This window comes from Heteronotia binoei, chromosome 13 (genome assembly GCF_032191835.1).
Source record: "Heteronotia binoei isolate CCM8104 ecotype False Entrance Well chromosome 13, APGP_CSIRO_Hbin_v1, whole genome shotgun sequence".
Classification (NCBI taxonomy): Eukaryota; Metazoa; Chordata; class Lepidosauria; order Squamata; family Gekkonidae; genus Heteronotia; species Heteronotia binoei.
The window spans coordinates 37785400-37806556 of NC_083235.1; the positions used below are offsets into that span (position 1 = coordinate 37785400).

Sequence of the window (21157 nt, forward strand, 5' to 3'; positions counted from 1 at the left end):
GCTGCCTTGTGTGTGGGTGGGGAGGGGGGTCAAACAACAGAGCAACCTGAAGAGGAGGAGAGGATGCCAGCCTGAATGGAAAACATTGCTGTCCTCAACCAAAAACTTGGTGCAACATCTCCGCCTTACAGGCCCTGCAGAATTGTGTAAGATGGTATGCGTAGCACTCTGACAATCTGAAATTCTTCCTTTCACAAATACTGCCCTGATATGGACACCTGCAGGTACTTTGTGCAGGTCACAGGGAGCCAGGCCAGTAGCTCTTGCAAGCCTATTCTGAGTAAACAACAAACAAACTAAAAAGCGGTCCAAGGAAAGTTGGCACGGGGCATTAGCAGAATGTAAAACTGACTTGCACGCACACCTCCTCAGTTGCCCAAGTCTGTAGTTCATAAAGACAAAACGCTTCTTCAGCCCTGTCATCTTTCTGAAAATTGTACAAGAAGGAAAGGAAAGGAAAGGTCCCCTGTGCAAAGGAAAGGTCCCCTGTCTTTTTCTGAGTTCAGTTCAATTCTTACCTTTAAAACCCTGCATGACTGAAGGGCCAGCTTTCCCAGTACAAACCTATGAAGGGAGCATTTTCATTCCAAAGGCCAGTGCTGATTGGTGACTGAAATCCACCACAGTTTGTTACAGAGCTTTTTCAGATGTGGTGCCTTCGGGAGGAAAGGAAAGGTCCCCTGTGCAAGCACCAGTCATTTCCAACTCTGGGGTGACATTGCTTTCACGTTTTCACGGCAGACTTTTTACGGGGTGGTTTGCCATTGCCTTCCCCAGTCATCTACGCTTTCCCCTCAGCAAGCTGGGTACTCATTTTACCAACCTTGGAAGGATGGAAGGCTGAAAACCCAACTTCAGCCGGGGATTGAACTCAGGTCGTGAGCAGAGCTTAGGACTGCAGTACCTCCAATAATGGAAGATACATAACTGGGGCAGGTGGAGGGGGAAGGAATGCTGTTGCATCACTCCAAACTGTGTTTCTAAATGACAAAACTATGTGTGAAGTGCTGAGCATAGCTCAAACGCACCTCAGGTCTCATGAGAGATGGTAGATGTAGTGTGAAAATTTTGTTTGCAACCATATTTACAGGTACCATAAGCAGATGCCTAAATACACTTTGAAACTCTGATCACAACTGCAAATCAAAGTTTAAAAAAATGTTGCATAAATGCCCGTGCAGAAGAGCAGTAGCTCAGCTATACAGCACATACTTTGGTAGTATAAGTTTACAAGCTCAGTCCCTGGTATTCAGGGCTGTCATTACCCTGCTGGGATGGACAGATTTCCACCCCTTCTGGGTACTTGCCCACCACCACTTGGCTGCCTGGCAGGGGGGGGAATGGCTGGTAAAGAGGGGGGATGTTAGCAGCATCCTGACACATTGACATCACTTCCCATGCACATCACCACTTTGTCAGGAGATGCTTTGGCATTTGAGCACAAAGGTCCCCACCAGAAAGCCCCCCTGCCGGCTGCCAGCCCCCACCTGGTATCCCTACTGGCATTTCTAACTGAAAATGTGTCAGTCCTGGATGACTCCTCTAGCTGGAGCTCCATGTTCATTTGGAGATGCACATGGAACCTCTGTACTGACTCTGGGGCAACTCTGTGTATATATCACACATGTATACCTGCTGCACTAAAGAGAAGGAAGAAGTTCAGAGGCAGGTAAATTTGATGTAGGCCCTCCAGTTCCCGAACCCACAAGGAATCTTTGTGTCAGAACAAATATTTCTAGACTTCTTTGCATATTGATTTGATGCAAGGAGGGATATGGGAGGCAACAGATCCAACTCAGGCAGCTGCTGAGACCTTAGGATTGCTTGCTCAAGCCAGAACAACCAGACATACAGTTCTAATGTTACTGCCATCCTACCTGCCTTCAAAGCAAGCAATAAGACAGAAACTTGGTCAAAGGTAAATACTTCTCAACAGAGCAGTTCCATGACCAGCCTGTGGGTCTGAAACCATGTGTTGAAGAACATCAGTGCATGGATAAAGTGTGACGGCTCGGATCTAGGTTTGGACCCCCCCCCCCCTTTTCAATCATGTAGCTCACTAGGTGACCTTGGGTCAGTTACAAACCTAGCCCTCTTCAATAGTGTGGATAAAATGTGAAACCTGATTTCTTTTCCCTTTTAACTGATATGGTAAAAGTACCTATACAAGATAAAAAATTGGTACTAAATATACAAACATCTCAATAGGTATTTGTTCATGGCTCAAAAATGCACACTCTCTCCAACAAAACAGGATAGTTAATTAAATCAAAGGATCTTTTGATACTAATCAAAATAACAGCTTCTCAAAAAATTAAAAATATGAGGAAACTGAAGAACAACTGGTACTCTTTGACGGTTTATATAATTATTGTTCTATGGTTTAACAGTTTTATGTAAGAATACTGTATTTAAGTACTTTATGTTATTTGTGTACTATTTGTTTACAGTATGAATATTTTGTAACCATTGGTTACTGGTGAATAAAGAAAAGAAAAAAAGGCATAAAAAAGAACTGCATGTTTTTCTCAGGATGAGCAAAGTATTCTGTGGGAAGGGTAGGATGCAAGATGTGCTAAAACCCACCCCAGACAGATCTCTTGTCATAGCAATTTTCTTAGATTTCCTAGATTTTAAGAAGGAAAATCTATTAGCTCGCTGACTATAAATGCTTCACCAATTCACTAAAGACCTGGAGACTGATTTTCATTATTACCTTTGATAACAATATCACAGAGACACACTCCTACCACCAGTGCTCAACTCAGGAGGGCCCCTCCTGGAGGGGTTAATTATTTTGAGATTTCAGTTCCCTTTTGGCCTATGGATTGGACCCCATAATACATTTCCAGGAGGTCTCCTGCTACAGCCTCCAAAAGTCCCCTAATGCTATCCCTGGGGGCAAGGAAAGTGGAGTGCACATGTGTGGGTGTGGGTCCAGGTACATGCTTACAAGCTTTGGCAATGTCTTGTGAGCTCTGGCATATTCAGACCCCCCAACAAGGAGCTATGTCCTATAGACAACAAAGTTTTGGATCCATTTGGCAAGAGAAGACACTTTCCTCTGGTGGCAAGAGCCTTCCCTCAATGCAAGACCTGCAGGATCCGATCCATATGGAGGATCCCAAAGTAGCTCTGCATCTGTCTTTCTGGTAGTAGCAACATATTATGCTCCTTCCTGTCATTCATTGTGTATGTAGGGTTGCCAGCTCTGGGTGGGAAAATACTTGGGAGATTTGGGAGACTGGAACCTGGGGAGGGAAGGATCCTCAGCAGGGTAAAGTGTCACAGAATCCACCCTCCAAAGAAGCCATTTTCTCAATGGGACTGAGATATGACATCCAGAGATTAACTGTTACAGTGGAAGATCTCCAGACACCACCTGGAGATTGGCAACCCTAGTTAATGAACATCTTGCATATTTGTATCATTCAAAAAATATGGAAAGGGATCCTGAAATATAATTCTGAAAAAGAAACTCAGAAGGACAGATGGCATAAGCACAAGCAAAAAATTACCACACACAGGGACATAGACTCACTTTGAAAATTACAGCAATTCATGCCAATATTTTACAGCGACTGGACTGCAACTTCTCATTATAGTAATGTAGCTGCAGGCTCCTATCCCATCCCAGATGCAGATTGTGAACAATGAGGAATGTTACTCACCCCAGATTTATGGGCTAAATATAGAGCACGGCTTACTGGGTTATAAAGAGACACTCATCACCAGTGGCAGCAAGATTACTTAGGGAATGATAATGAGCCATCTTTGGGACCAGCCTCTCATCTCAGAGACCAGGCAGCCCAGTTGGATGGTAGTTTTGTGGCCTAACCGCATGCAGGAGCACAATTATTACATTGCCTCATAAAGCTGCAGCCATTGCTTCTCACTGGGGCCAGATGAGGCCATATCAATTTGCTTGCATAAAGAAATGCTTATGCTCATGTAGAGACAGGCACAATACATTAAGAAAGCGTTGGGCATCAGAAATCAGCCACAAGGATAAAGCACTAGGAAAATACTATTAATATTTCTTGGCATTTCTTCTAGGCACACTTTCATAAGTTATGGACATGGAAATTACATAGCTTTTGGATATTACTTCTCTCTCTCCACATATACCATTAAAGACCCAAGGCTGAAAATGCCTACAAACAGTACATAGGTAAGAGTTCCCAAATCTGAATAAATCCAAGCACTAAAAAGTATGCTGCAAGCAACCATTCAAGCTGTAAATGCAAAAAAGCAAAATATAAGTTACAGAATAAATCCTTAGCCTGATAACACCTCTCTCATTTGATTGTTGTAGAAGCAGAACTGCTTAGTTTTCAAAACTAACAGACAAAAGCAAATTCCCAAGTATCTCTCAGATTACAACATGAGAACTATCTGAGGGTGGAGCTCTGTCCAAAAGGGGCAGGATGAAGCAATAAGTCTGACATAATTCTGGCAATGGCCCATTAATTTTAAGAGCCAAATCTGAAGCTCTTCTGACACACTGGGTGCATTCATACTATACTAAATAATACGTTTTGCAACTGGATTTTTACTATGTAAGAACAGCAAAAATTCAGTTGCAAAACGCATTATTTAGTATAGTGTGAATGCATCCAGTGTCCTTCAAAAGAGACACATGTCTGAAAAGAAAGCTTCAGATCCTCAACTGGAGTATGTTAACATAGCTATGGTTGCATTCTTAGGAGTGGCCAGGTATCAAATATTGGTACCATCACCACTGCACAGAGAAAAATAGAAGCACTTGATTCCCTTCATAAGAGATGTGATGACATTTTACACCTTGAAGCCCACCAAATTACCACTTCTTATTTAAGAAGCCCTCTTTCAGCAGCAAAGTCACCGGAACTCCCATGTCACATTGACACCTGAGTAAATAACCAAGATTAACACAATGAAATGGTTATTAAAGCAGCCCTCTGTATATGAACAAGGAAGCCTTCCAAATTAAGAAAGACACCAGTTATACTATGGGCACTACCAGATAATTCCATCTGAAAATTAATTTGGCAGCAGCCGTGCTCCTGCAGAAAGCTATTAAAAAAAAAAAACTCTACTTGTCACTATAGAAAATGGAGCCATGTGGCATTTAGGGTTTTTCCAGTCTTAGGCATGTTTGATCAAGTTAATACAGCACTGAGGTTAATGGATCCACCTACATTATACATATTAAGACAATTCATATGATGGACAGCTTTACATGTCTTAATCACTGTTTTCTTCCATCACAACTGTAATCAATTGAAAATTAAAACTTAGTATTATGTATTCTACTTGAGAAACTGGGCAGAGGATAAAGAATTTAATCCTATTTCCAAAGACCTGGATTGGCCACCCAAGAGTGAGATGACTAAAAAGAAACTCCAAACACACTGTGGTCTCTCCTTCTTATCATAAGGCCCTAGGAAAAGGGTTGTAAGTGGTGGAGGAAGGAATTCAATTGAGGGAGTATGAAAATATCAGAGACATGAAATGGTGGTGGTATACCAGAGTACCGCCCAACATGACAGCATGTAAATCATATCACATTAACAGCACATACAGGTTACAAGACGTATGGAGAGTCTGCAAAGAGTAACACTCGCTGATTCTCCATTATTAACAGGGATTAGAACAACAACAAAAAGAGTCTGAATTGTTCACATACCTGATCAAACAGAGTTTTCCAGTGCTGGGAGGTAAAAGGCAATGCATAAAGGAAAGAAGGAAAAGGAAAAATAAGTGTAAGAGCAAAGACATCCAATATTCTGAAAATATACTTTAAGATGACCTACAATGTACACAGGACAGGGGAAAACTGCAGTCTCACCTTGACACTGACATTTGTTTGCTCTGAGCTTAGCAGACAGGTCACAGGTACAAAGCCTACCGATGCATCTGTATAAGTCAAATGGAAGCAACATTCTCTCCTCTCCCCAACAGCTTCAAAGTTACATTCAAAGGAATTTTTTGTGTTCATTTGGCTGGCACAATACTTTATTTATTTCAGTTTTTAGCCCACCCTTCCCATAGGACAGGCTCAGGTGGGAGGAATTAGAGAGCAGGGACAAGCACAGCAGCATGAGATCTAAAATTCGGCATTAAAAACTGATGTGATGTCATTACACCAAGCAAAGCTCAAACAGCTATGACTAAACCACAGAGTTCTGGGCAAATCCTAGAGTATCACCCCAATGCAATGACATCACTTCCAATTTTTTGCTGGAAGTGATGCTGTGCAACATTACCCCCCATCATTTCCTATTTTCCCCTCACCAGCCTGGGAACTATCACCAGGAACACGTTAGTAGGCAGGAGACCTGTCCCCCAAATAGGGTGTGAAGTGGTATATTACAGGGAGCTCAATCAGGCAATCTTGCCTGATCAGAGTACTTTGAGGATCCCTTTGTGGCAATGTTAACTAGGGATGTCAACTCTGAGTTGGGAAGTTGCTGGAGATTGTGGGCATGGAGTGAGCTCAGCAGGGTGTAATGCTATAGACTTCCTGCTCCAAAGCTTCCATTTTCTCCAGGGGAACTGACTTATGTTGTCTGGAGATCAATTATAATTCTGGAAGACCTCTGGGCTCCACCTGTAGGTTGGCAACCGTAGTGTTAACCAACCTTTTAGGCAAAGATAAAATAAGTCAAATCCATATTATGAGAATCCTACTGAAATGTACATCATAAAACCTATGTGGCATGTACACACACACCCTACAGTATAAGTTTTGGTATGATCTGGCATTGGCCTACTGAACTAGGGAGCAGGCAGAAGCACAGGCCTTATTCTAGACCACAGCTAGGCCCACAGTACTCCTATCCCTATCCATATAACCTGCTGCCAGTGCCAGTTGTGTTTCCATGCAACAGGTTGGCCACTCATGCATTATGACAGGGGTTCCCAACCTTTCTGATGCCTGCAGGCATCTTTGGAATTCTGATGCAGGTGATGGGGGCAACCTTGGGTTTTCCAGATCCCCTGGTGAAGGCAGGGAGTTTCCTGCTCCCCGCCTCCACTGCCGATTAGGAGGCCAGCAGAGAGGGAATCATCCAGAAAAAGAGAGAGGTCCAGCATCACAACAGCTTTACAGACAGGGAACTGAGGATGAGAGAGCACAGCTTGTGCAGGATCATCCAGGGCATTTGTTGACTTAAGAAGCAGGTCTCCAGCATTCAAGTTCACCAGGCCACACTGTCTGTCTATTGCTTCTAGGCAAGGCTTTTTTTTTTTTTAAGAGGCAGCAGAATTCTCAAGAGGAAAATGAAGGAAAAACACATGGGTCCCCCTCATGAACGTTTAAACATTTTTTAATAATTTTGTTTCCATGAAGAGATTCCAGAACTCCATTCTGCCGCGTTCCCCCAGACAAAAAGCATTGTTTCTATATATATAATAAACTGTAGACAGGAATCTATACATAAACACTTTGTCTCGTTCACATATCCATACATAAATACTTTGGACTAGTCATAATGCAGGGAGGGGCACACAGGCAAGCTTCAGCACACACACTCCACATATATAAATTTACTGTACAACTTGTTCACATATTTTCATCAGCCACACAAACATAGATGGTCTTTGCAGACATGGTGCTTATACACATAGGAATGTATGCCCGAGAGTATATAACACATTCAGAGTGTTGGTTCTTACCTTTAAAACCCTTTATGACCTGATATCTACATACTTAAAAGATCATGTCTCCTGGTATAAACCTCTGTGCCATCTTTGCTTTGCTCATCAGAAACAGCAGTACCCACACTTAGATCTGTACATCAGACACAAGGGCATGGTAATTTTCCTCTGCTGCTCGCCTCCTCTGAAACAGTCTGGCAGGGCAGGAGTGGAAATCTGCCTCACTGCTCTCTTTTTGAGGATATAGAAAACTTTTCTGTTAGAAGACTCCTTGGGTCCAATATGGCTGCTGGCCTTATAATCTGCACAGTTTATGTTCAGTTGATTTACACTAGTCTTGCTGATCTATTTTAAAATCATTTTGTAAGCTGCCCTGTACTTACAGAAGGTGTAAGATATCCATTTTAAAATGAAAAAAAAAAATTGAGCCACCTCTAACCCCCATATGATTCCTTTAATAAAAAGGATTTCACCACTGGAATAGATCTTCTCCTGATCTGCCCAGTCCTCCAACATACTTTTATGCATATATACTTGGGGTTGGATCCAGGCAGCTTTTCCGCTCAATGTTTGTCCAATTCCCCTCCTTACTATAGCCTCCAATCCAATGGCTTTTGTACACGCAGACCTAATGATCCCAATAATAGCCATTTTCCTCCTTCCTTCTTCATCAGCAGAAAAGCTGGTTGGATCCAACCCATGAATGCTGGAGATTTCAGATGAAAGATAATTTTAAAATCCCAGGTTGAAAAGAGGAGAGGCATAAAAATAAGACTTGTATCAAATCTTTGACAGAACAGTGCTTTGTCTGTTTAAGATAACCTCCTGGTACAGAAGAGCATCTATTGTCATCTTCAAGCCATCAAATTTCAAGATGCACAGAAGACACTATCTGAAGACACTTTAACAGGGCTTATCAATTAACTCCCTGGAATCCTATAGAAGCAATCAAATTCTTGCTTGAGTGAATATTCATTTATATAAAAACTCCCAGTTGTCACCACAAAACTGTCTAGTGCCTTAGACATAACGTTCAATCTCAGCTTTGTTTAGTGGCATTTCAGTTAATGCTACTACTCTATCTGCTAAACTTCTGGTGGAAAAGCTTTTCCTTTGCAGCAGTAAAAATTATTTTTGTTTCTTACCATGGTTGATTCTACTATCCCACAAGCCACTGCTTGAGAAGCAATGCTGCTTTAAGTCTTCATATTAGAATCCAGAAAAGAGACCCAGGGAAGGGGGGAATCACAGAAACACTCTCATAAACATCATATGCCTGGACCGAAGCAGGCCTGCCTTTGTCTTCCTTAAAATGCCTGTGCCTTCTCACTCTACAGCACTGGCATACACTTGGACTATCCTCCAGAAACACAATTAACACATTTAAAATAATTATCGAGAGTTATGCAAGCAGTTGAGCCAGAAAGCAGACATGCAATCAAGCCGTCAAGCCAGTCCATAAGCAAGCAGAGACAAGCAGCTTGACAGCAGCTCAAACGAAGGCGCCAGACCAAAGTCATAAGCTTCCCAGGACTGGATAGAACCTTGCAGGCCCTTTATATCACCTGTTCCTCACTGAGCCGGCAGCTGCAATACCACTTACCAACAGTAAAGATGCCAAAGTACTGTAGATGGAAAGCAAGCTCTCTGAAAAGTCACCACAGTGGAGCAGGGAGTAAAAATGCCTGGATTTTGCTATTAGTATCCTGGCTTCATGAGTCCAGATTTCTTATTTTACACATCCCCCCCCCGCCCCGCCTTATCTCCTTGGACTCATGACGGAAACACCTAATTTTATGCTGAGTTACTGATGAAATCAGAATTTGCTAGTCATCTAAAATGTCTGCCACAGTGTATACAAAATATTATCTTTTGGTTGTCTACTGAGAATCAGAACAGATGCAAGCTACTCAAGGGAAGTATGAACAGGCTCCAGTTTTGTACACAGCATGCCCCATGTTCAATTCCCAACACTTCCAATTTAAAAGGATCTCAAGAAGCAGGACTGGGGGGGGGGGCAGAATTCTCTCTGGCTGAGATCTTGGACAGTCACTGCCACTTGGAGGGGATAACAATGTGGTGGAGGGACCAGTAAGCTAACTCAGTGCCTAACTTTACTGCACACGTTTTTTTTCCAGGAATATACCCAGTTTTGATGGAGATGTATGTTCTGAGCCTGGTCTAGACTGGAACCATGGTACATGGAGAAAGCAGGATTAGCTAGCTCTTCCTCCTGTCACATACTATTCCTTCCTCCTGAATGCACTATTGTAGAAATACAATGCGTATCTCATTGATACATGTGCAGTGCAGCCCCCAAGGGGACAAACAGCATCCCTCCAGAGTTGCTTCAAGTCAGGAAAACAGTGTAGGGGTGATCCAAATCAGGGCTCAGCATTGCCATGGAACTTCAAAACACACTTTTCCTCAGAATCAGGAGACATCCCTGGGGAAACGTAACACATAGTTCAGCCTCAGAATAGGATTATAAAGAAGCTGCTCTAAAAATTATGGCCAGAATCTTAAGCAGCTGTTCCAGTAACACATAACTCATTGGACACATGGAAGTTTATTTTTCCATTAACCACAAAAAATCCCTTGATTATTTTTGTAGCTTGAGCTAAATTTAGATGTTAACCATGTCAGTCTGTTGCTGCAAAATAGTTAAAAGTCTTTACTCTTTACTATTTCGAGCTAAATTTGTTGTTGTACATCCAACAGCGCAAGTGGAAGTGCTACCTATGAACCAAATATTCATTGTGCTGGAGTATTGGTGTTTGCACAACAAATACTACTAATTCAAGCGATTCCTCTAGTGCAACAGCCAAGCACAAACAAAATTCCAACTTAACTAAAATATTCCAGAAGTGCTACCTAATTTCCAAGCTTGTAACCCAACACCCTTCCCCATAATTCCAGATATGGATTAGTTAAAGTGTACTGAATACGGAGTTTAAAAAATGCTCTGCATGTGTTCAAACACCCTCTCTTCATTATTCTTCTTCTTTCTCAAGCCTGATACAAACTAAGCCCTATGACAAATTGTTATTATGTGAATTGGTCTTTAGGGCCCCTTCAAGCTACTGAACTGTCACTGGATATCGTACCCATTAAATGCTAGTGGAAAGGGAAGGAAGATGCTGAGCTATGCTGAATAGCTGTTAGCCCATCACTGCAGCTGTGCCTTTAACTGCTGGCTTATCTGCAAACATCAGGCAATAATAATGCTATCTTCATGCCCTGAAAACTTTCCTCTGCTACTTTCATCAAATCAGTTCAGAAGCACAACAACAGCCATGGCCATTTATTTTCTGGTTTGCTGGCAACTCTGAGAGCTTTGTAGACTCAGGCTGCCAGTACCCTAATTCTGCACTGGTTGTAGCAGCTTAAAAGGCAAGCACTTCCTTTTAATTGCTTTACAGCAGAAGGGAGACATACCCAGTCCTACAACACCAACAAGGAGTTTAAAAAAAAAAAGCAAGATTGGGCTAGACATTTAGGGAGTTATAATTATGGAAGTTTAAAAACCTGTTTGCTTCTGAAATAGTGGTTCCGGTCTCTTGTGTAATATTAAATGTGGCTTCTCTCCTCTAATTACATGTATTGTTAAACACAGCTTTCCCAGGTAATAATGCTAGGTTTATTATTTCTCTCTGGGAAAGAAATCCAGCAAGACAATTACTTTTAAAATATTAAGGATGGCTCAGAGCTGTGAGGAATCTGATACTTTCCCTTGCGGTTTTGTGTAAGTCTCCCTTCCCCCAACCCTACATTCCTGGTAAACTAAGATCCTGGACTCCACGTGAATGTGCAGCACACAAGGCAAAACAAACAGCTTACAATCCAAGCAAATAACCAGGCTGGCAGAATCAGCAAGGGTGCAGATCAGGAGCCTACAGGTTGTTCCAGTGGCATCCCTCAAGAAGGGGCCAGCCCAGCATTGTCCTTCCAGGTCCCTTCCCAGAATGGAGCCCCTCCCACCCTAAGCAGTTCACAAGTCCCTCCTCACCTGGTCAAGCATAGGGAGGTCAGGCCTAGTTCTCTGCATGGGCAATAGCTGGACTCTGGCCTTACTTCCATAGCATCTTATTTCTTTTCCCCAGCATCATCACTGTCTGTCAGCTCTTCTATCCACTTTTTTGCCTTCTGCCAAGTTCCTCATCCCAGCTCCCCAAACAGGGACAAACTACATGGGGGCTGGGAGTCTGGGGTCTGAAACGTCTACAGACCTGACTTCAGACACAGAACTCCTCAGCTTGTGAACAGTTCAGCCACTTGACTGTAGTTTTTGTGGATCTGCCCCAGGCCCCAGTCACAATCTTACTTCTACCCCACCACTGTGTGTTTGTATTTCTACAGCCCAAGGCTGACACCAATCCACAACTGAGATTACCACTGAGGGTGCATGGAAGCTCCTGTATAGGAGCTCTTCCCACGTTCATTTTGGGCAGAATGCTTCCCACATCACCCTACAAGAGAACTCTGTATGTTCTTATAACCCCAACTGAGCAGCAGTGGTATGCCTCAAAATACCAGTGGAGAAATACAGCTGTTGCCTTTGTGGGTTTCCCAGAGGCACCTGGCTGGTCACTTCTGGAAACTGAATGGTCTAATCCAGTGAGGCTTTGCTTATGTTCCTGTAACCCAGACAGTCACATTTCCCACTCATCATGTAAACACACACACTTCACTAATCATATGTACTGCAATATGCGGAAACAGGGATGAACTTCCCCAAAGGTCACATTGACTAGATACCAAAGGAAGAAGAGGGCTAGCTACCTTCTACTGCAACATGCGGCTTGACTCACTTCCCTGAGTCACCTACAGCTACTTGCTTCTGCACATACCTTTCTGGTGTGCTTCTGCCCTCTGCTTGTGTCACACTGTGTTCTGGACAGCAAAGGTTGTTCTGTGGGGGCTTGGTGTGTTGACGGCCTTGCCATTGGGCAGCAGGTTGGAGTAGATGAACTTTGGTTCCTTCCAACTCTATGGTTCTATAAAGCAGGAAGTAACGGGATGCATGGATAGGAAGCAGGCAAGAAACAACAAGCGGATTTTCTACCCATTCCTTGGCACTATATCACTAACAGAACACATCAGCAATTTTTTTTTAAAAGAGCTAGGCAAACACCTCAATATACCCAAGCCAAGATACAGATCATAGGACCAGATTCCTGTTCTTCCAAGGTGATGAAAGTGTAAAGTCTCCCAGAAAAAAACTCCCTGGCTAAAGTTTTGGCACTAAAATAGGAAACAGGCTGCATAGGACGTCACCATGAAAACTAGCCACTATTCACCTGGTGACATGAAGTGCAAATATCATCAAATAGAATGACAGTTAAGAGCTCCACTTAAGTTACCACCACCAAGATGGCAAAGCACACCTTGGGCTTGGCATTCAGCATCATGTCAGTATGGTCCACAAAAGATTTGGGGATAAGAAGTGCAAAGATGCAAGGAAGGGGAAATGTCTTTCCCTCAGAGTTTGAGGGAAATCACAAAATCAGCTGTGGCTTCTAACAAAAGAACCACGGAAACTGTAGTTCTGTGAAGAGGTCACATGTCACCTGGGATAAGATCCTCTGCTGCGGAACCTCTATATATGTTGCAAAGGATTCTGGTAGTATTTTAGGCTGTAGATTGAGTTTGTGGGGGTATTCACCAGGCCCCTTGGTCCTCATCACTCCACAGAAACTGAGGTGGCATCTTACAACTTGCCCTCCACAATGGCTGCACATTGCAGGAGAGTATCAGCAACAATGGACAAGCTGCTCTTTCAGAGAGAAGTCTGTCTACCATTACTGATCTTGTCACTGAGGGGCTCCAGATGAGGATTCTGGGGGGAGCTTAACAACATAGTTGGGAGAAAAAAATATGAGATTTATTTGCTCATTAGGTGCCTTCTAATCCCTCTAATTCTACAAAATTACTGAGGAATCCTATTTTTTTTTGCCGCAAGTGCGGAAACATTACGAATTATGATGCCTGGTGAGACTTTTTGCCTCAGTGAAATTTTAGGACAGACTACATCAGAAGCCCAGCAGGAGGCATAGGCAAGGAACTGCTCTGAGTACTAGCTGGCTGGTTGCTGAAAAAGTGCTTAGCTGGCAGAAGCACACCATCTTCCAGTCCCAGGCACTTGTTGGCATTTAGTTATTAATCTTGCCAGCAGCTATGGGTTAAGAAGGACACACAGCATCCCTAAATCTTCCCCCAGCAGACGGATGGGGCTGAAGTATCCCTCCAGAAAGAGATGCTATGTTGGGTTAACTAATAAGTTCACTGTTTAAGCATCTTTAGGAGATTAAAGCTTACCAGAAAAGTTAGGCTGCTTAGCAGGCTGCAGGCTCGCTTTTAAAGCAGTGGCCGTTTTCCCACTAGCGTTTGCTCCGGCGTAGCGCCCCATTTACCTCCGGATCTTCTCTTGGATTTCGCACATGTTGCTCCGGCGCTGCGCTTTGCTCCGGCGCTTCAGGGATTTTACGCCGGAGTATGTTTTTCAGCAAGTTGCCGGAGTTTCCGAAAACCTCCGGATCCACTCCGGATCCACTCAGCGGAGTTTCCTGTGCGAAATCCATCCACGCCGGATCGACTGCTTTGGGGGCGTCACCCTCTCCCTTTCCGTCCTCCCACCCCATCCACCCGCTTGGCCAATCATCAGCATTTCGCGGCGCTTCCCCAAAGTGCCGGCACGGCCATTTTTTTTTTTAAACTTCACAGTTTTGCGTAATAGCGATATTTCGAAATTAACAAATAGAAAAAAAAAAAACCCTCCTGGAATAGCCTCAATTGGCACTTCAATTGGTTTCGTTAGAATTTTTTTTTTATTATTGACTTTAGTTGCGTTATTCCGCTGTTGCGTTATCTCGATAATGCGAAAACGACCATTGCTGGGGGGGGGGGGAATGTAGTGCCGGTGCGGGCCACAGCGTCCATGTGTGTGTGTTTTAAGAAGGGAATGCCTCCCTCAGCTGTGCCACCAGGATTTCTGGACCTGCACAAAATCGCCATGTATAAAATGGGAAGTTGGAGTCCTGCATTCTTCTCCCTGGCTACATTCCGCTCGGTTAGAAAGTAGACGCGACCGAGCTCCTCACACGCGCCACAGAAGGGGAAGGAGAGAATGGAGCGGGGGGGGGGAGCTCTGGCAGCAGGAATCAGTCAGGTCCCCGTTGCAAGCGCCAGCCGGGGAGGGGAAAGAGAGCGGAGGAAATTTGGGGGGGGGGGGATCTAGTGCTTCAGAATTTGGGGGGGGGAATCTAGTGCTAGGATTCTCCACTGTGAATGCTTCCGTTAATACATAAAGGGCTGTGGAGGATTCTACAGCTGCAGCCAATCCATAAGCAGCAGCAGCACACGTGATGCGGTTTGTCCAAGAAATGAAGGGGAGGCAGCAGCTCGATGTTACGTTAGTACGTTAGTACGTCATTACGCGACCAGACTTGCGCTTAAAAAAAAAATGATTGACAGGGCATCGGACTCAAGCCGATGCCAGTGGGAAAACGATTTGAGCCGGGGCTTCAGGGAAGGCGACGCCGCAAAGAGTCACTAGTGGGAAAACGAGAAAAATGCTCTGGACATAATTGCGCCGCGGAAAAAGGGGAGCAAACGCTAAGTGCGAAAACGGCCAGTGTGTACACACTTATTGAAAAGGAAAGTACATTTGGTTACATCCCAGAACAGGCAATGGGATTACCACCCCTGGGGCTCTTTTTCAAAACTGCCTGACAATACTGGGAAAAAAGCAGTAATGCCTTTGAAATTCCCTTTCTTTTGTTTTATTATCACAGAGATCACAACAGTGCTGGCAACAATTTAAAAATTACCAGAGCGAAGGTTAAGCATGTGGGGAACGCAAGCCAGCCATACGAATACAAAAGAATCCTGCAGCGCTGGCTGGGACAGTATTCTGGGAATGCAAACGGTCTGAGAGATACCAGGAGGGCAGAACACAGAGGGCCTGTCCAAATTTAAAACCAAATTACTGCAGATCATGTTGCGTCCTGCTGCTAAATCCCTCTCTAGTGTCCAAAGACCACCTCCCAAAGAAGTGAGTGTTTAGACATAATTGCGTATGGTAAGCTAGGGATCACTGCAGTAAATGGCAGCAAGTCATTTTTTTCAACAGAAGGAGGCAGTCAGCAGACCTGTAGTACTAAATTATCTAGCACCTAAGTGGTACTAAAATTCCACCCTGTTCTTTATGCTAGTGGATCTCATGGGCTGTTCCTCATTTCAATCAAATCCTTTGCCCCAAGGAGGAGGGGAATGATCTTTTTTTAAACAACAATCTCAATAATAACCCTGAGGCTGGCTATACTGCGAAACAGCAACTGGCCCAAGGTCACCCAGGGAGCTTCATGACTGACCAAGCAACTATAAGTGGGGTCAGTACACCCTGCTGGGATTCCTTCCCATCCATTTCCAGGTTTACCACATATGACATCCCACAGTTCCTGCATGTGTGAATGCAGCCCAGTCAGTGTTGGGCTAACTTGTGGTACCTGAGTTAGCACTGACCACTTGTCTGAATGGGCTAATCCCTAGAACCCGGCAAAAAAATAGATCTTAAAGTCTTTTTGTAATAGCTTGCTGAGCAGTCTCAGTTGGGGACAGGACTTCAGTTTGGCTTTGGGAACATAAAATATGTCCAAACCAGGGAAGAGTGATCACAATGGGAAGTGGTGAATGAGGCAGCATATTCATAATAGCATCTTTATTATCCAAGATTATAATTTTTATTGGTGGTTAAATGTGTGGGGGGGGAGAGATTGAACCAGCAATAAAATTGCAGTCCTTATTGCAGTTTCATAATTGTGCCACCTTGTGAACCCATTTTAAAACTTCCTGCAGGGTCTTCAACCTACCGGAAAATTCACTGAACTCAGAGAGGCTGACTTCCAAGTAAACAGGCACAGGAGCTGAAGAAGTCAGCGGTGACTCAGGAAAGCTCATGCCCTACCACAAATTTTGCTAGTCTTTAAGGTGCTACTGGACTCTTGCTCTTTTCTACAGCAACAGGACTACCCATCTTGATCTATCAGGATCGGGAGGTGGAAGGACGCCCTAGGATACTTCTAGGTATGAATACTTTTCCTTGGGACTTCCTCTTCCTATAAAGAATCTACTCCCCCCCTTAATACTAAGGTTTATTTTTAAACAACTTTGATCCGATTAAAATCAACCGGGAAGGAGGTGGGGGGGGGGGTTGGAGAAGGAAAAACCATCAAAGGAAGCTTACATCCTCCGTAGACATGGGCAAGACATCCTCTGTTTCCAGCACCTCGATCGCTTCTGCTTCGGAAGAGGCGGCCACGGCAGGAGAAGGGTTGACACGAGTTTGCTCCGGCAACCTGTCTCCCATGCTTGGAAGCCGCCGCCACTGCCCCACCTTCGCCGCCCCTTCCCTTTCAATCCCTCCTCTTAAGGATCCCGGGCAAAGGAAAACGCCACCTCGAAGGTGTTTGGCAAACTTTTAAAGCCACCCCCCACAGCTTCGGTCATGACCCCTGCAGGCGGGCGGGCGAAGGGAGGGCACCCCCTTTAAGGGGAACAGCCCCCGAGGGCAAGAGGCAGTCCTCCCGCGGGCATGCTGCTGGCGACGGGATTCCGCTCCAGGCCACACTCGCCCGCACCTGGAGCCAAAGGACCCGGCAAAAACTTGCTCGGCTCAGTCTCTGTCCCGCCGCGCGCTCAGGCCTCCGCGTTGCGCTGGGACTTGGAAGCACTTCGGTTCATGCAGCCGCCGCCTCCGCCTTAGTCCCGCTCCGAGCAGCGGCACGCCAAGCTGGGGGACAGCTGCTCTGTGGCGGCCGCCTCGCAGCCCTGACACTCATCCCGGCTGGCGTCTCTCCCTCCTGCGCCTGGGAGTCGGAGGGGCGCTTCCTCATGGAGCCGGCAGGGCGCCCCGGCTTGCCAGTCCTGCGGGTTCCAAGGGCTGCGCTGTCATGGGCCGAGAACGACGGCAAGGAGCGGTGATGGTGGAAGCCTCCCCGGCTAGGGGGACCCTGCCGAAGACCCACCGGGAGGCTCGATCCCCTTCCCAGCCAATCCAGACTAGTCTGCAGAGAGAGCGCGCGCGCGAGTGGCCGGGTCGGCGGGCGCCGCTGCAAAAGGCGCAACTTTGGCGCGGTTCCCCCAGCTCGCTGCCTGCCCTAGGCCATCGCGTCACGCCGAAGTCCCGGCGCTCACCGTGCCCAACGCGATCCCTCTACGGTTGCAAGGGAACGGCGCGCGCCGCGGTGAGCCCCAAAAGAACAGCGGCAGCACGCACGCAGAAAAGCCCCGGCAGTGTCCCTCCTCGGGTGACCTTGCCAAGACAGCCGCGCGGGGGAGCAGCAAATGCCCCCAACTGCAATCAACCCTCCAGTGCGCCAATCCCTCGTCTACCACTTCGGGACGAGACCTCCAGTCCCTCGACGCTGCGATGAAGAGAAAAGCTCCCTTTTCTTCCTCCGCGCTATGATGTGGCTCCACAGCCTGGAAGGCAAGTCGCTGCAAACTCCACAGCGATGGCCTCGAGCCCCGGCGAAGGCAATGGGCGAAAAAGCCAGCCTCCCATTGCTCAGGCAAAAGAAGAACGTCCCCCCGGCCCCAGCAGTGCTTCTTGGCGGCTACGAATCTCCTCGCACGTGGGTGCCTGCCCAGTCCAATGCAAGCCGGAGACCGGCAGCGGTAGCGAGGTTTGCTGCACACTCACCAAGAGCCTTCGCACATCTGAGCAGAGCTCTGCAAAGCAGCGGCGGGGAAGGGAGATTTGCTGCTGCTGCTGCTGCCCGCAGGATCCAACGGGACGGGGCTGAGCCCAGTTTCGATCGCTCACTGGCCCCTTCCTGCCTCCCCTTCCCTCGGTGGAAAAAGAGATCACGAGCAAAGAAGTTCATCAGTCGTCAGCGGCGGATTCCCTCGGCGGTGCTTCTTCGGAACCCGGCGTGGGAGTCCCCTTTACTTTCCAGAAGGGGCGGAGTCAGGTTTAGCATAAGGCCGCCCTCTTGTTTACATAGCGAGGCCGACGCGCCGCAGAACGCACGTGGCCAATGCGCCGGCTGTGAAGTCTGCCAGGCGGATTAGTCATTGGCTGCGGGGGTGAGGGTTTCCTTGTCAAGAAGGGGTAGGGGGACTCGGCCTGGAGCAGTTTAGGGACTGGGAACCGGTAAAAACTGCAGGCGAGTGGAGGGAATTGCAACCGCTTAAGCCCTTCCCGCAGTTACAGCCCCGGTGGGTCGTTCTGCATTCATCTATAAAATATACAACTAGGATGGCCAACTGTGAGGGGGGATCGGTCTGACTTGCTGGGGGGTTTTTAGCTGCAACTTGAGCTGCAGGACTCAGCAAAATTTCATAGTTTATAAATTTAACAAGTCATCACCTGCTTTACCTTGTACCTCAAAATACTGGTTGAAAAAGATGACCCTAACTTTGTATCAGTTTACATTCTTAACCCACCAGCTACATGTATTTCAGCCCACAGTACGTATTCCCTCCTCTGGAGAAGTGTGCATGCATACATAAGTTTACATTCTGAATAAAACTTTGTTGGTCTTAAAGGTGTCACTTGACTCCTACTTTGTTCTCCAACATAAATTTAGAGAGATGCAGCTGAAACTTTATTCAAAATTAGATAACCATTTTTTTCAAATTCTTCAGAGCACTGCATCAAGTAAATTGAGGTGGTAGTGGCAGTGAAAATATCAGCAATAATTTCCATTCCGTTTGCTGAGCACAGGAAAACAGATGGCAACTTCCAATTTTTTTTTAAATTAAGCCTTCAAGCTTTTGGTCTGCTACTTAATATCCATTTCAGGGTTGTTTTAAAATCCTGCCACATAGTAATGTCCTTTCTTTTTTTAATATCTGTTGTTCAGGCCCATTTGACACTCGAATTACACATTATAAGGCATTTAATTAGCACATCCTTCCATTTCGGGTTTGTAAATTAGCACATCCTAAAATGTAATAAAAATTTACTATGTGCAAGAATGGGTTTTGGCTTTTTCCTCCATTTAAAACTCCTAGAGCCAACTCTCAATTATGTTTGTTCATATATTTATCCCTTGCTTTTCTCAATGGGAATCTGAAGATGCAAACCTACAAACTCCTTTCTGGTAGTAAGCTCCATTGATTAAAATGGGTCTTGCTTCTGAGTAGGCTTGGTTAGCATTGCTTCCAAAGCAGCTTACCATGTGGTTCTCCCCTCCTCCATTTTTATCTTCATAACAACTATATGAAGTACATTAGGCTGAGAGAGAGTGACCAGCCAAAACCACCCAGTGTCCTTCCATGGTGCAGTGAGGGTTCAAACCTGAGTCTTCCAGAACCCAGAACTTCAATGCTCCAGCCATCTTGCCATGCTGGATCTGACCCTCATTTAACTAACCTCTTTATCTGACCATAGTTAATAAGAATTGGCCTGCCAGACCAGACCAAGGTCCATTTAATCCAACATTATGTTTCCAGTGCTTTTCTGCAAGGATGTTTTGCATTTCCATGGCTTCATTACTGCAGAGCCATTTTGTGGCACATCTTACGTGGCTTTGTCTCGTATTCATCCTGTTTCTTTGCCATTTCAAGCCCTGCTGCAGAGGTTTGTTGGGTTTTTCCCCTTTTAAATCAGTAATTGATTCATTACTGTACAGCTCTATTTTTTATAACAGTATAGTGCTATCATATAATCATATCAGACTCAGAGTCCCTTGCGTAGTGCAGACGGCCAAGTGCTCCTCACAGACAAGGCATCCATATTGAACCGGTGGTCAGAGTATTTTCAGGTTCTCTTCAGTGCCAACCGCGTAGTTCAAGATTCAGCAATTCACCTCACCCCACTTCAACCAGTGAAAACAGAGTTGGATGAGATCCCCACCCTAGAAGAGACTGTTAAAGCCATCAAGCAACTGAAAAGTGGCAAGGCAGCAGGAGTTGATGGAATTCCACCAGAGATCTGGAAGCATGGGGGCACAGTACTACATAGCTCACTTCACAAAGTACTTGTCACCTGCTGGGAACAAGGCAAATTACCACAGGACTTTCGCGATGCAATCATCATCACCCTATACAAGAACAAAGGAGAAAAGTCAGACTGCTCCAACTACCAGGGGATAACCCTGCTCTCCATCGCAGGCAAAATCCTTGCCAGAATACTCCTGAACAGACTGGTGCCCGCCATTGCAGAAGAACTCCTCCCAGAGAGCCAGTGCGGCTTCAGAGCTAACAGGAGCACCACCGACATGGTATTTGTTCTCAGGCAGCTCCAAGAGAAATGCAGGGAACAGAACAAGGCTCTGTATGTGACTTTTGTCGACCTTACCAAAGCTTTCGATACCGTTAGCAGGAAAGGCCTGTGGCAAATCTTGGAACGTTTAGGATGTCCCCCAAGGTTCCTCAGCATGATCATCCAGCTACACGAAGACCAGCGAGGCCAAGTCAGACACTGCAACGACCTCTCGGAGACCTTCCCAATAGGCACAGGTGTAAAGCAAGGCTGCGTTCTCGCGCCAACTCTCTTTACGATCTTCTT

At 45.6% G+C, this 21157-nt stretch overlaps 1 protein-coding gene across 1 annotated transcript in view; it reads right to left on the reverse strand.

Moving 5' to 3' along the window:
- The window catches only part of RHBDL3 (rhomboid like 3), a 190657-nt gene extending 173484 nt beyond the window's left edge, over positions 1–17173 (reverse strand). Inside the window, exons 1-3 of the mRNA XM_060253195.1 lie at positions 16886–17173; positions 12492–12638; positions 5669–5692 (exon numbers count right to left, since the gene is read on the reverse strand). Coding sequence (XP_060109178.1) covers positions 5669–5692; positions 12492–12638; positions 16886–17008 — 294 coding nt within the window. The 5' untranslated portion in view covers positions 17009–17173. The remainder of the gene's footprint in view (positions 1–5668; positions 5693–12491; positions 12639–16885) is intronic.
- Positions 17174–21157: the final 3984 nt, after the last annotated feature.